The following is a 16,146-nucleotide window of genomic DNA, read 5'->3' as shown; positions in this document are numbered from 1 at the left end:
TGGTGTAGTTATGCTTAGTTACCCTGTACTTGTCCTATGTTGTCTTCAACTGTAAGTCACTGTTTTCCTGTTTTGATTATGTGCATATATACTCTGTAATTGTGCGCTGCGGAACCCTTGTGGAGAATGATAATAATAATTGTTTAAGAATACTGCGATTTTAATAGATTTTTTTTTGTTGGTATTTTTTTTTTTTTTTAAGAATCAATTTTATGTGAATCTTTTGGGGAAACACAAAACCTGTAAAGCTGAGTAGACACTAAGTAATCTACCCTCCTATCAGGGGGCATCGGACCGGCATGTCACCTACATTGCTCAGTCTGTACACTGAATATACGAGCTCCCGCGGTCGCATGCAACGCTGTCAGGTTTGATGTGCTGCACGATATCGCTAGCATCCTGTAGTATGTTAGTGAAGGACAGAACATGATAGTTCCGTAATTCATTAAAGTCACCCCAGTGTGTACGGGCAATCCGGACTGACAGGGATTCGCTCCGATGTCTGAATGAATCCCCATCGCTCCAATGTGTACCCAGCTTAAGACTACATACGGACCCACTGGCCTATTTTATTTGATAATATGACTGAGCTTTCCCAGAAACTCTTGTAGCCTTTGCAGGTGCGGCCCATGCACTGTGATTAACCTCGGAGGAGCTGTGTCAATAGGCATATAGACTGGTATTGTGAATACAGCAAAGTGGCTGCCAGTGGAATGGCTTCAGTGTTAGATAGAAGAATATTAGTGATAATAATGGACTATACTTAGAATATAAGATTAGACCATATCAAACACTATAATGGTATATAAATATGACAAGGGCTTAGCAAAGTTTTACGTGACCTCTGTTTGTCTTTATGAGAGGTACATCCTTGGGAAACAACCTCTCTTACAGAAATGGCTGCAGCATATGCTGTGCGATGTTTAGTCCCACACTTATAGATGGCATGGTTCTCAACCAAACTTAGCTAATTATCTTCTAAATACAGCAAGAATAAGATCTTGCACAGCTGTCTATTGTTTAATATTGAAACATGATTAAACAGGCAATATTTGAAATTGTATGTACCCTCTATTGGCAGTAACCTTGGACAACTGCAACCTGTATGACAGCGATGAAGAAACAGAGGAAGAAGCTGTACAAAGGATTCTAAAGCAGGTCAGACCTTCAGCATAATTGTCTATAGTTTTGTGAAGCTTAGGCCTAAGGCAATGGGCTAGGGAGGCTGGGGAGAAGGACAGATTATTTCTAATAAATATTTAAAATACCAGCGTTCATATATGCTGCCGACGCAAGGCGCATCTTAATACCATATACGATAAAAGTGCGCTGTACGTCGCAAACACTACATCTCTTAAGAGAAAACAAGCAATCGCACACAGTGGCTGAGGTCCAACGCTCAGAGATGTATATATTTGATATTAAAAGGGTATGCATACAATATAACACATGTACAGTGTATATATATATATATATATATATATATGGTCACAGTGTTACAATTACACTAGAAGCAGTTGTAGTTACAAAAGAATCCATTACAGCCAGCATGCATCACCCTGTCCCATGCTCAGTGAACAGTCGTCTCCATTTTAGAATCTGTGCCAACAGCAACGAAACAACAGCAAAACAGAACAAACAGAACTTCTTGGGTGAGGGGAAAATACTTATATACTGTGTATTGGGGGAAGTACATGTCTGGGACTGAGTCTTCTGTTGTTGGTCCAGGGGAGGGAAATCTCTCATTCATGATGTGTTATTGGTCAGTTCATATGCAAGCAACGTCCAGCCTTGAAGATGCAGGAAATCTTTTGTTCTCATAGAATTGTGGCTTCATATTCATACATTTAATCATAACTAATCGTTGCAATGTGCTACAATCTAACCACAGCTATCAAATCAACACACTGATACCCCTGATCATTTTGACACTAAGCATGATATGTTTATCTTGTTCCGTTCCAATAATGCATATATATCTGATGTTATAACTCTTATATAAATACGTTGTAATGTCTGGTGCTTGACATGTTTAATTTATGTGTTGTATGAAATATGTGTTGAATATATCTTTGTGGCTTGTCTGTGTGAATGCGTATGCTACCATATATCGCTGTGCACGCTGCGTGTATGCAAACGCACAGAGACCCATCTGTTTGGAGTTTGTATGTGATATATATATAATATTTTTGACTTTGACACTGGCATGCCAGAGTTTTTAGTGTTCTTTCACCTTGTATGTTCTCCTACTCCTATTTCTTAGCCACTAGAATGATTTCCCCTACCTAAGAAGTGAGATGAATGAGGAGCTATCTAGCACACTTACACGAGCAAGAGGCATGCACCTTGTGAGGATAGCAGTGTAATGTGTAGCCCTTTCCACCAGCTGGTATTGCCGATAGGTCAGCATTGTGATACCTCGACATGGGTTAAATAAATCACACATACAAATAGTGGGTCAAAAACACACCCTTTTATTATTATGATGCGAAGCACAAAAACGTAGCAAATTTGGCAACAAATACTAGGAGTGCACCACATCGTACAATGTGCACTTGTATACCTCACCAACATCTTGTTTCAGTCACTTTGATGTGCAGTTCCTGGCTGCTGAATCATGTCATTGTGACTGAGGTCAATTTCTTCCCGTTTTACTCACCGTAGTCCATGGAGGTTTCACAGTCTATTTATGATAAGATCTTCACAACTTTTTTTTAATAGACCACCCAGTCGTATCCACACATCAGCACTATCCAGAAGAGTGACACCTTTTGTCCTTCATCTGCATCTTTTAAATCCTCTCTCATGCTCTCCTTTACCTGGGGCTACCCATGAACCTACATCAATCCTCAGCTCACTTGTAGCCACATTGGGGTCGATTCTATTCGGCAACTTAAGAATAGCACCGGGAATTAGCTCCCGACGCTATTCAATTCAGCTGCTAGTGACCTGCAATTGTCGGGAATACTTCTCTCATCCCCGGGGGATGAGAGAAGAAACCCGACAAAAGTGCTGCCTCGCGGCGGGCGCGAGGCTCATTCTGTCGGGAATCAGCCTCGCGCCGGGGAGTTAAGTCGGAGAATGCCTGTTCTCCCGACAATTCAACCTGTTTAGTCGTGTTTAGTCGGCGAGAACGGGACATCGCCGACTTAACTGGAGCTGAATTGAATAGCGTCGGGAGCTAATTCCCGGCGCTATTCTTAAGTTGCCGAATAGAATCGACCCCATTGTGTTGTGTAGCTCAAGCATGTCTGCTGAAGGAGGATGACTTTCAGTGGGGTACCTGCTGCCCACTTATTGACACAGTGGCCATGAAGCATTTTAAATACCACAAACAAAAGCATTATTACACAGTAGTAGTTTGTGTTGCTGACCTGGATAAATTTAAGAATTGGACAATGGACATAGAATATATACAATGCATCCGGAAAGTATTCACAACACTTCACTTTTTCGACATTTTGTCATGTTAGAGCCTTATTCCAAAATCGAATAAATTCTTTTTTTCCTTCAGAATTCTACACACAATACTCCATAATGACGACGTGAAAAAAAGTTTTCTTTGAGTTTTTTGCAAATTTCTTAAAAATAAACGAAGAAATCACATGTACATAAGTATTCACAGTATCTGCCATGGAGCTCAAAACTGAGCTCAGGTGCATCCGGTTTCCACTGATCATCCTTGAGATGTTCCTACAGCTTAAGTGGAGTCCACCTGCGGTAACATAGTAACATAGTAAATGAGGTTGAATAGAGGCAAAATGCCCATCGTGTTCAACCTGTATTCTGTATTAAGTTGAGTTGATTATAATGTACCTGCTGAAGTAATGTTTTATGACTATTTAACAACTATAAATCATGTTCCACCCGGATTATCAATGTCAATATTTTAAATGCTATAACCTTGGGTATCATTTTCAATCAGAAATTTATCCAATCCGTTTTTAAATGCATTTACACCATTACCACCTTCCCTGGCAGGGAATTCCAAATCCTTATTGCCCTTTCCTACGTTGCATATGGAATTTTCTCTCCTCTAGCCTCAGCGAGTGCCCACATGTCCTAAACAGAGTTCTTTTAATAAATAATTCCTCTGATTACTCTTTGTAATGTCCCTTTGCATATTTGAAGATATTAATAATGTCTCCTCTTAGACGCCTCTTTTCCAGTGTATACATATTCAACCTAGTAAGCCTTTCCTCGTAATCCAGTCCCTCAAGCCTCTTAATCAATTTAGTGGCTCGCCTTTGAACCCTTTCGAGTTCACCAATTTATTTATTTATTTATTTTTTACAGTGATGCCCAAAATTGAACACAATATTCCAGGTACGGACGTACCAATGATTTGTACAGCGGCATGATTACACTCTCATCCCTTGTTTCAATTGCTCGTTTTATGCACGCTAGCGCCTTATTTTCCTTCTTTACTGCCCTTTGATATTGTATACGGTTATTAAGCCTATTTTCAATGAGTAACCCCAAATCTTTTTCCAAAACTGTTACCCCTAGACTTTCCCCATTTAATATGTAGGATGCAAGTTTGTTTTTAGTCCCGAAATGCATAACCTTGCATTTTTCTATATTGAACCTCATTCTCCATTTAGACGCCCAGATTTCAAGTTTAGATAAGTCATTCTGTAGAGACTCCACATCTATTTCCGAATTAATTACACTGTACGGTTTAGTATCATCTATAAAGATGGACACTGCTTTCCAAGCCTATTTCTAGGTCATTGATAAATATGTTGAACAGTAGTGGCCCGAGTACGTACCCTTGTGTTATCCCGCTGACTACTGGTGTCTAGCTTGAGGACTTCCCGTTGACCACTACTCACTGTACCCTGTTATCCAGCCAGTTACTTATCCATGTACAATGTTTCCTAGGCCAAGCTCCTTTAATTTGATCCCCAGTCTCCTGTGAGGCAGTGTATCGAAGGCTTTCGCAAAATCTAAGTAGACCACATCCACTGCTTTTCCCTGGTCAAGATTGTCGCTCACTTCCTCAAAGAAGCTAAGTTAGTTTGACATGATCTGTCCCTCACAAACCCATGCTGGTTCTTGCTAATAATCTTAGCAGTCTGCAGATACTCCTGTATGCTATCCCTTAGAATTCCTACCAATATTTTTCCAACTATAGATGTCAAACTAACCGGTCTGTAGTTACCAGGATGATTTTTGGGTCCCTTTTTAAATATTGGCACTACCTCAGCTATACGCCAATCCTACGGTACCATGCCTGATCTAACTGAACTATTGAAAATCAAGTATAGGGGTCTTGCTAGTTGTGACCTAAGCTCCATAAGAACCCTCGGGTGAAGTTTATCAGGGCCAGGTGATTTATTAATCTTAATTTTGCTTAGTCTCTCCCAAACTACTTCTTCACTTAAACAAGTGTCTAACCACGAATCATTACTGTCCCTATCGTTATACGCTACTCCCATCGTCCGTTCTTCTCTGGTGAACACTGATGACAAAAATTTGTTCAGTATTTCCGCTTTTATTTCGTCATCATTTATCAGTACTCCAAATTCATCTTTTATTGGACCTATGTACTCCTTTTTTAACCTTTTACTGTTTATGTACAGTATTTAAAAAAACTTTTTAGGATTGGTTTTACTCTATAGCGATTTACTTTTCGGTTTAAATTTTAGCTGCTCTTATTGCTTTTTTTCGCCTTTTATTGCATTCCTTGTAGTACAGTAATGACTCCTCCTTTCCATTAGATGTAAATGCTTTGAAAGCATGCTTCTTTTTATCCATTTCTTCCTTGACCTTCTTGTTAAGCCACATTGGTTTAAATTTGGTGCTCCTGCGTTTACTGCCCATGGGATTAAATTTGTTAATATTGCTATCTAGCAACCCTTTTAAAGCATCCCACATTTCCAGAGTGTTCTTGCTATGAAACAACTTCCCACTCAATGTCGTTTAGTGCACATCTCAGCATACTGAAATTAGCCTTCCTAAAGTTAAATGTTTTGGTTGAACCCTAATAGCTATGTTTCCTGAAACTGATGTCGAATGTGATCATATAGTGATCACTGTTACCCAAAGTCTCCTCAAAATTAGTGTTTGATATAATATCCACATTATTAGTAATTACTAGATCAAGAGTAGTTTTACCCCTAGTTAGGTCCTCGACTAATTGAGACAAGTAGTGAACCTTTAACATATTAAAGAACCTGTTGCCCCTAGCTTTAACACATGAATCGTTACTCCAATTTATATCAGGATAATTAAAATCCCCAATCACTAGGATGTCCCCCAATCCCACAGCCCTTGCGATTTGCTGCAAGAGTTGTTCTTCCTCATGTATGCTAATATCTGGCTGTTTGTAGCACGTGCCTATGACTAGTTTTTTTGCATCAGTACCCCGACTTGAGATTTCAACCCATAGTGACTCCACATTATCGCCAGTCCCCTCATAAATATCCACCTTTAAGTATGGTTTTAGAGATGGTTTAACATAAAGACATACCCCTCCTCCTCTTTTGCTTGCCCTGTCCCTCCTGAAAAGAGAATACCCCTCCAAGTTTGCAACCCAGTTGTGAGAATTGTCCCACCATGTTTCCATAATACCTATAATATCATACTCAGCCTTTGATGCTAACAATTCCAATTCCCCCATTTTGCCTGCTAGGCTTCTTGCATTTGCAAGCATACATTTTAGTTTAGTGGTTCCCTTGTCCGTTTTTTTTTTTTTTTTTTTTTTCATCTTCATCAATAGTTTTTATTGAAAACAAGTTTTCTTTTTGCAAGGGGAAGGGGTACAGAAAGAAGGAAGGAAGGGGGGGGGGGGGGGTACAAAGAACCAAGAGAACGGGATGTAAACATGCAAATATCAAAATTGTCAGAAGTTAAATAGAACAATCCAATATAGATACTATAGGAAAAATACAAAGTCATCTTGGAAAAAGATACAGATAAAGATAAACACGGGTCAAACATGAAAACCTATCAATAAACAGATAATAAATAATAGACACAGGGCTAGTAAGGCACAGCCGCTGCACAGAGCGGAAGTATAAGCCGAGTCAGTTAGGGGTAAGGCGAAACACCCCCTCCAGCAGTGACGTAGTCATGCCATGCTCTCCATTTCACCATTGGGGAGGAGGCCGCATAAGAGTAAGGCATGAACTCAGTTTCCATAGTAAAATGGAATAGAGGAGGGGGGAGAAGCTTGTTTCCCACTTTGGGCCAATGCAGCCCTGGCAGCTATACAAATATGCCCCACCAGATATCTCTGATGAGGTGGTATCTCAGCAGGAAAAATGTGGAGCAGGGCCATGGCCGGAGAGGGGGCGAGGGACAGGTGTAAGACCGAATTAATCAAAGCAAATATCTCGCTCCAGAGATGTCGAAGGGAAGGACAGGACCAGAAAATATGGAAAATATGGCCTATTTTCCCACAGTTAGGCCAGCAATATTTGAAACAAGACTGCCAGAATGAGTGTAGCCTATCCTGTGTTAAATATGGTCTATTAAGGAGTTTGATATGCATCTCCGTGTGATTCAAGCACTTGGACATTCGGTAAGAAGAAATAAAAATTTGTTCCCATTGGGCTTCAGATAGGGGAAGATCCAAGTCTTGTTCCCATTTCAGCTGCGCATTAGACTTAGTAGTAGTAAGCAAGCTGATAAGCGTCCTGTACCAAAACGAAATGTCCCCTCTAGAGTCACACATAGATACACACGTGTTGAGACAACCTGGGATAACGGGTTCGGGGGAGCCACCTGTCTAGGCAAACCTTTGTACCAGTGGTGAATTTGGAAATAATGCAATAATTCTCCACTGGGGAGATTATATCGAGACTGGAGTTGAGAAAACGATAGCATAACTTTACCATCCATAAGGTCCCCCAGGCCAGTCAAACCACAAACAAACCAGGTAGAGAGATTTAAATTAGGGATTAATTTAGCTATGGCTCGTAGTGAGATGTCCAGGCAGGTGAGTCACCAATTTATCCCAGATTTGTAAAGATGTTCTAGTGGCGGGGGAGGAGGGACAATAAGCGGGGTCTAGAGTTTGGGTGTATCTTAAAAAGGTCTTCTAAGGGAAGGTCCAAACTCCCAGTACGTTCAAGAGATACCCATCCCACTACAGGCGCCCCACTCAACCAGTATTTAAACTGGGCCAGCACACATGCCTCCTGGTAAAGGACCAGGTCGGGTATATCTAGCCCTCCCTTTCTATGAGGGAGAATCATTTTGGACGGAGCCAATCGGGGTGGGCGTGCCTTCAGACATAGCGTAGCATTATAGCACAACATCTATCATGGTACGTTTTAGGGAAAAGAAAAGGTATGGTTCGGTATAAGTACATGAGTTTAGGTAAGAGAGTCATTTTGAAGGCTGCTAGGCAGCCAATCCACAAAATATCATAAGATAGCCAGGACTTAGTCAGGTCTAAAAAACTATTAATGAGTGGAGGTAAGTTAACATCAAAAACAGAGGCCGTAGAAGGTGGAATTTGGATCCCCAAATACTGAATTGAAGCCGAACGCCAGTTATATGGATAGTGTGATTGAAGGGTGGACACTATGGGAGCTGGGATATTAATGGGGAGAGCATCTGTCTTTGTTGTATTAATTTTATAAAAGGAAGCTTCACTATACTGTCCCAAGACAGCATGCAAACAAGGAAGGGAGGATAGCGGGTCCGTGACAAACAGAAGGACGTCGTCCGCAAAGAGGCACAACTTGTGAGTAGTAGTGCCAATAATCACCCCCGGGAAGCCCCCAGACATCCTAATCTTCTCAGCAAGGGGTTCTATGCCCAACGTAAATATTAAGGGTAATAGAGGGCAACCCTGTCGGGTTCCATTCGTAATAGGAAATGTATCAGAGAGGAAACCGTTACTAAATACCCGTGCAGAGGGGGAGCTATATAGAGATAAAACAGAAGAAAGAATATGGCCACTTAAACAAAACTTGTCTAGAACCGAGGACATATATTGCCAGTTCAGTCTATCAAACGCCTTCTCTGCATCTAAAGTGAGCAGGAGAAGGCCAGTGTTAGAGGGAATTATATCAGTCAAGTCAAAAACCCTACGGGTATTGTCAGATGCCTGTCTACTAGGCACAAACCCAACTTGGTCGTAGGCAATGAGAGATGGCAGAAAGACATTTAAACGGAAAGCGACAAGTTTGGAAAAAAATTTAATATCGCCATTCAATAGTGCAATGGGCCTATAATTTTGACAATGCGCTGGGTTTTTACCTGGCTTGGGTATAGTGATAATTTGAGCCTCCAGCATTTCTGTAGGGAAAGCACCAAGAGAGGAGATTGAATTATACAAGGAGGTCAGGGTGGGCGATAGTTGATCACAGAGAGAAACATAAAATTCATTTATGAAGCCATCTGGACCGGGGGCTTTATTATGCAGGAGTGATTTCATTACTTGAATTACCTCAGAGGGGGTCCACGGGGCATTTAGTGTCTCGAGCTGTTCCGCAGAAAGGGAGGGGAGTTTGACATCGGCTAGGAAGGATTGTATAGAATCAGGAGTGGGTTGAAAAGTAAGGGGATCAGAAGAAAGGTTGTACAGCTTGGTATAATATCTAGCGAATTGATTCGCTATATCATATGGACTGGACACTTTACCACCCTGAGGAGAAATCAGATGTCTAATCCTATTACGAGCCTGGAGAGCACGGAGCTTGCGAGCCAGCATTTTCCCCGGTCTATTACCAGTCAGGTAAAATTTCTGTCTCAACCTATTTAAAGCAGACTGGGTCCGTCTCATAAGGAGTTTCTGAAGTTGGCCTCGGATATCCTTTATTTCCTTACATAGGGCCTTAGAGGGGTGGAGCTTATTCCTATCTTCAGCCTCCTTAAGTTTAGATTACAAGTCTTGTTGTTGTTGGATAGCTTGTCGTTTGAGTCTAGCACCGGCTTGGATCGCAGTGCCTCCCACAACTGCCTTAAGGGCACACCAGAAAGTCGGGACAGAAGTATCTGATGGAGAATTAGTTTCCATATAGAGGGAGATGCAATCATCAATCGCATTTTTAGATATAGGATCCGCCAGCAGGTGGGCAGATAGGCGCCACGGTCGAGGGGGGGTAAATTGGTGGCAAATATTCCAAGACCATAGGAGAGGAGCATGATCGGACCAGGAAATAGGCAGAACATCCACCTGTGCTGAGTGCTGCAAAGTCCACTTATCGCAAAGAATAAGATCTATTTGAGAGTAGGAATTGTGCACTGGAGAGAAATACGTAGAATCTCTCGAAGTTGGGTTCTGAACTCTCCACAAGTCATACAGGTCATATTCTGCCAGAAAATTATGGAAGGCTAGTGACGGGCCAGCCGGAGCCGCAGACATCTGGGAAGAAGACCGAGGAGATCTATCTAATTTAGGATCAAGCACTGAATTATAGTCGCCCAACATAAGCAGGGCACCCTGACGAACCCTCGCAATAGTCGAGCAAACTTTTCTAAGGAAGGGGACTTGGTTAGAATTGCGAGAATAGAGAGATACAATCGTAACCATCTTATCCTCCAAGGTATGCAGTAGAAAAAGTATGGGTAGGTGGCGGCAGTATCACCACCCGGGGTAAAAAAGGCACATGTGTACCTGGAGCAATAATGTATAGCCAAACTACAACTACCAATAAGGGTACCGACAAGCACATCAACAAATAATATAAGTGACTAGTGAGATACCCTCATGTGTACAGTGTCGGCGTCCGGAGTCTTACCGGTACGCTGGGGCCGCGGGGCTGGCTTCCTTGGCGTTGTGCGGGCAGCGGCGGAGGTGGGCTGCTGCGCCGGATCCGTGGGCAGCAGTAGCGGAGGTGAGGGGGTCCGCTCGTGGTGGCGGGACGCCGCTACAGCGGGTCGCTCTTGCTGAACCGTTGCTTGGAGACCAGGGGCAGTGAGCAATGTGGCTTTGCAAAAAGGTCTGCATTACTGGGCGCCGCCATGTTGGAGACCAAGTTTTAAGCATAGTTCCTGTTTCCTGTTTCTTCCAGCCAATCCAGGGGAAGCTCTCCCTATAAAAGGGGGCTGGTTTAGGACAGGGATGCCAGTGCTTCAAGTTACAACCCTGTTGTAGGTGCTTTAGCCTGTGCTCCCAGGATTCCTGCTGTATCTTGGTTCCTCCTGATCCTGCTTGGTCGGTTCTCTGTTGCTGCTGCAGCCCTGCCGTTTCTTGCCTGCTACTGCCTGTGAAAGCGCTCCTGGAAAACCCGGTCCAGTAAGACTCTTTGGGCACAGTCGGCCCCGGGTCTTCTGCCTCGTCTTTCAAGCCACACTCCACAGATCTCCTTTACCAGCCACGCCTTTGTACCGCTGACCACAGCCTGCAGATTATTATCTTCAAGCCTCGTTTACCACAGTCCACAGTCCTTGTCTCCAGCCACGTTTTCAACTACCATCCACAGTTCCACAGTTCATCATCTACAGTCTCGTTTTTCAAATCACAGTCCGCAGTTCTTCACCTCCAGCCACGTCTTTAACCATTGTGCTTCAGCCTCCGTTCCCTACCTCAGCTCTGTACATAATAAATACTTTCCATTGACTCTCAAACCCCGCCTACGTTCTTCATTGCTCCGTGTCCCATGCAAAGGAACTATATCCAGCCCCCTCATCTGGTTCATTCACAGCCTGCTACATCCTCGGGCAAATCTCAGCTGCCGGATCCTCAAACCCTGCCAGACGTGACATACAGTAAGAAGAAAAAGAAAGATAAAAGAGATAGAATCAGAGGGAAATGCAGGTACACATAGTAATATAAACAGCAAATGAAGGAACCAAAAGCATACATATATATAACATATAAACTTACGTATCCGGTATGCATTATAAGGGGGACGGAGTCCCCAACCAAACATGAAGATCAACCAGGAACTACATTAATTGGAACATTGAATACTCAGTCAGGTCGCAGACCACTCACAGGTAAGTGGCAGGCGAGGTTTCAATGTAGAGGGCACTTTGACCGAAACATCCCAGTCATTAAGCAGCTTAACCCCAGCGTCCAGAGTGGCAACTACGTAGGAGGAATTCTCATGGGAAATCACCAATTTCACTGGGAAGCCCCATCTGTATCTAATGTCATGAGAACGTAGTGCCTCCTTGATAGGAGCCAGAGCTCTACGTTTAGAGATGGTCAGTACCGAGAAGTCAGGAAATATTTGTATGCCTCCAAGCGTATCCGAATCAGATGCAGATCTGGCAGCTTGCATTATCCGTTCCTTGGTCGTGAAGAAGTGAACACGGAGGGGGGTATCCCGAGTGTAGGAGGCGGAAACCGACCGTGGTTTCAGAAGCCGGTGAATGCGATCGATGAGAAGGTCTCTGTCGTCCGCCCCAGGTAGCAGTTTGCGGAAGAGGGACATAGCATAGTCCAGAAGTTCCGAATTGGCCACAGAGTCTGGGATACCTCGGATTTTAATATTATTTCTCCGCGACCTGTCCTCTATAGCCGCCAGTTTGTCTCCATCTCAGCTTGTTGTCCGTCATGGGCCAAAATAAGGTCATTGTGAGAGGACACCAGTTCCTCCATTTTACGTTCAAGGTGGTCTGTGCAATCACCTAAAGCAGTTAGCTCTACTTTAACTTCACGGATAGCCAGAGAGAGGTCTTGAGTGAGCTCAGATTTAAAAGCCGCAACGACTTTACACAGAGTCTTGACAGTGAGAGATCCGTAGAATTAGAGTCCACCCCAGAGACCGATAAGGAATGGCCAGAACTCTCCTTAGGAAGGTCAGGATGGCTCGATGGGATGGAGCTCCCGGCAGCAGAGGAGGAGATACGAGCCTCTTTTTGATTAGAGAAAGCTACCGGGGGCGGGAGTGCGTCCTTAATTTTTTCAGGGGGCATCATTAGAGGGCTGCAGTAAAAGGAGTAGACGAGTGAAACTGGAAGGCCAATGCGTCACAGGCCCTGGAGGCAGAGTAGTATGCTGTTTCCAAACAGAAGCTACTATGTATGCATGAGAACCCCCCGGGTGGAGGCGTAGAGAGGACAGAGCACATCACATCCCTATTCAAACATTATTACATGCAGAGAGATCTTTGCAGGGTCGGGGAGAAACGACAAATATGAGAGAGGCACAACAAATCCCAGCAAGGGATTACTCACAGATCCAGTACAGGGGATTCCAGCAGCAATCGGCAGCACTACCACATAATGGAATTATACACCCCAAGGGAGATGTAGTAGAAAAAGCTGGAGGAGAGCCCCAGGGAGATATCACTGGTCCTGGTTTAGCTCAGGGTTCAGTTTCAGCCTCAGAAGGAGACAGAGCTGCAGAGACTGAAGAATCCAAAATGGGCGCTGGCTGTGAATGTCTCCTTCCCAGCTGGAGACAGAGGTGGATCCCAGGCACACAGGAGTAAAAGCACAAGGGCCCACGGGTCCCAGGAGCCTGCAGGGAGAGGTAGGAGCCGTCCAGCGGAGCCACGTCCCGTTTTCCCGGGTCCCGGAAGTCCGGCCCGGGTAGGCTTCAAAATTTAGTCCCGGGCTTCAGGGCAGAAGGCAGGCCGCAATCTGCAGGAGCCTCCAGGAGTGCTCCCCGATTCCGCGGACCTCACCAACTGGCCAGCGCACAGCAGCAGGAGTAGGGGAGAGGGCACCAGGCTGAAAGGAGCAGAGATGGATGTGCAGGGAGGGAGAGAAGTGCCAGAAATCCTGGAGCTCTGCTGAGACACTTCCACTCACAGCAGCAGCTAGGCCACGTCCCTGCGTTTTGTTTTTTAAAGGTATCCTATCATGGTTTACTAGTGCCTCCCTAGAGTTACTCTTACTGACTGTCCTTCTCTCAACCTCTCCACCCCCATCATACTTAATACTGCCCACCTTACTCTTCTCTTTGATCAACCCAATGTTTCCGTCTAAACTCTCCGCCCTGACATAAGTATTTTTCCTTATGCTACGTACATCATTTTCTATATGCTGTAATGATGACACATAATTGTTGTTAGTTAATGTTCTGGCAATACCTTTGTTAATACCCTTTTTAGAACCCATGTAAATATCCTCGCCCTTGCCGGCTGCTCTTTCCCTCCCCCCTTCTCCACTCCCATTTCGCTCACTACCACCATCCTTACTAGTCTTACTGCATGACCCATAGTTTCTAGCTAAACCCTCCCCCCAGGCTCCTAGTTTAAAAGCTCCTCCAAACTACTAACCATCCTTCCCCTCAGCACAGCAGCCCCCTCCTCATTCAGGTGCAATCCATCGCGGCAAAAAAGATGGCGCCTGACTGAGACGTCTGCCCAGTGTTCCAGGAACACAAACCCCTCCTTCCTACACCAGTCTCTAAGCCACACATTTTACCTCCCTGATCTCCCTCTGCCTCCCTGGGCTAGTGCGTGGCACTGGTAATATTTCGGAGAATATTACCTTAGATGTCCTTTCTTTTAGTTTCTGGCCTAAGTCCCTATAATCTTTCTTAAGGTCATCCCACCTACCGCTAACTTTGTCGTTGGTGCCAACGTGCACCAAGACCGCCAGGTCGTTCCCAGCCCCTCCCAACAATCTATCTACCCAGTCCGCGATGTGACGTACCCGAGCACCCGGGAGACAGACCATACGGCGATCACCATCCCAGCAGCAGATTGCCCTATCTGCCTTCCTGATGATAGAGTCCCCTACCACCACCATCTGCCTGGGTGCCTCTCTATCTTTCATCCCATCCGTCCTTTTTTCGCAATCATCCACCGAATCTTTGTCCATTCGGGCAAATTTGTTCGGGTTTGATAGTTCAGAGATGTCGTGCCTCCCCCTCCTTTTTCTTCCTTCTAACAGTGACCCAACTGGCTACCTGTTTATCCTCTTCTACCGGTGTCCCCCCCTGCAACTCCTACACCATTCTATCTAAACTTTGCTCGAGATTATGAATATTCCTCAGTCGCGTAACGGTCTGCTCTAGATTAGTTACCTGGGCTTCCAGGGCAACCGTTCGCACACATCTCGTGCATATGTATTTGCACTGGGTCGGCTACTTCAGGTGCGCATACATCTTGCACGACACGCACTGAGTGAGATTCTCAATCACGGCCCCTCTCATTTGTTTGAAAATTCTAACTCCCTATTACCTTTCGAAGAACGATGCAAAACAATACAAACTATGCAATACGATATTGACTATGACCTAGTTGTGAAGAGAATCAATATTCACAACACAGCAGAAATAGCCAATTCAATCACATACACAATAAAGTAGATAATCAATACTTATCTGAGTGGGCGCTCTCCTGAGTCACCACTATTCCTCCTCGCAGTTGCTCCAGCTCTCTGCACCTCCTTCTCACTTGCTGCCGTGCACCCGGCTTCCGGCACCTACTTCGTCCACAGTTCGCAGTCCTCTCTCAAGCCAGCTGTGGCTGCAGCAGCAGCGCACACTAACTCACCCAGCAGCAGCAGCCCTCACACACTTTCTCTCCCCTAGCAGCACACTCTCACTCACGCTCACCCTGCAGCAGCAGCACTCACACACTCACCCCCAGCAGCGCACACTCACTCACCAAGCAGCAGCAGCAGCCCTCACACTTCACTTGGTAAGTTCAGTTGATTGGACATGATTTGGAAAGGCACACACCTGTCTATATAAGGTCCCACACTTTACAGTGCATGTCTGAGCACAAACCAAGCATGAAGTCAAAGAAATTGTTTGTAGACCTCCGAGACAGGATTGTCTCGAGGCACAAATCTGGGGAAAGGTACAGGAAAATATCTGCTGCTTTGAAGTTCCCAATGAGCACAGTGGCCTCCAGCATCCATAAATGGAAGACTCTTCCTAAAGCTGGCTGGCCATCTAAACTGAGCGATCGGGGGAGAAGAGCCCTAGTCAGGGAGGTGACCAAGAACCCGATGGTCACTCTGTCAGAACTACAGCATTCCTCTGTGGAGAGAGGAGAACCTTCCAGAAGGACAACCATCTCTGCAGCAATCCACCAATCATGCCTGTATGGTAGTGTGGCCAGATGGAAGCCACTCCTTAGTAAAAAGCCCGCATGTAGTTTGCCAAAATGCACCTGAAGGACTCTCGGACCATGAGAAACAAAGGGGGTAATTCCAAGTTTATCGCAGCAGGAATGTTTTTAGCAATTGGGTAAAACCATGTGCACTGCAGGGGAGGCAGATATAACATGTGCAGAGAGATTAGATTTGGGTGTGGTGTGTTCAATCTGCAATCTA

The 16,146-nt window shown here is 44.6% G+C and overlaps 1 protein-coding gene across 3 annotated transcripts in view; it reads left to right on the top strand.

Annotated features, from left to right (window-relative positions):
* ZFYVE19 (zinc finger FYVE-type containing 19) overlaps window positions 1–16,146 on the top strand; it is a 101,399-nt gene that overhangs the window by 78,942 nt on the left and 6,311 nt on the right. For all 3 annotated transcript variants that reach the window (XM_063947775.1, XM_063947773.1, XM_063947774.1), the window contains one exon: window positions 1,082–1,158. In XM_063947775.1, the coding sequence (XP_063803845.1) occupies window positions 1,082–1,158 (77 nt within the window). The remainder of the gene's footprint in view (window positions 1–1,081; window positions 1,159–16,146) is intronic.

This window comes from Pseudophryne corroboree, chromosome 12 (genome assembly GCF_028390025.1).
Source record: "Pseudophryne corroboree isolate aPseCor3 chromosome 12, aPseCor3.hap2, whole genome shotgun sequence".
In the NCBI taxonomy this organism is placed as follows: Eukaryota; Metazoa; Chordata; class Amphibia; order Anura; family Myobatrachidae; genus Pseudophryne; species Pseudophryne corroboree.
This window is presented reverse-complemented; position numbering and strand designations above follow the sequence as displayed.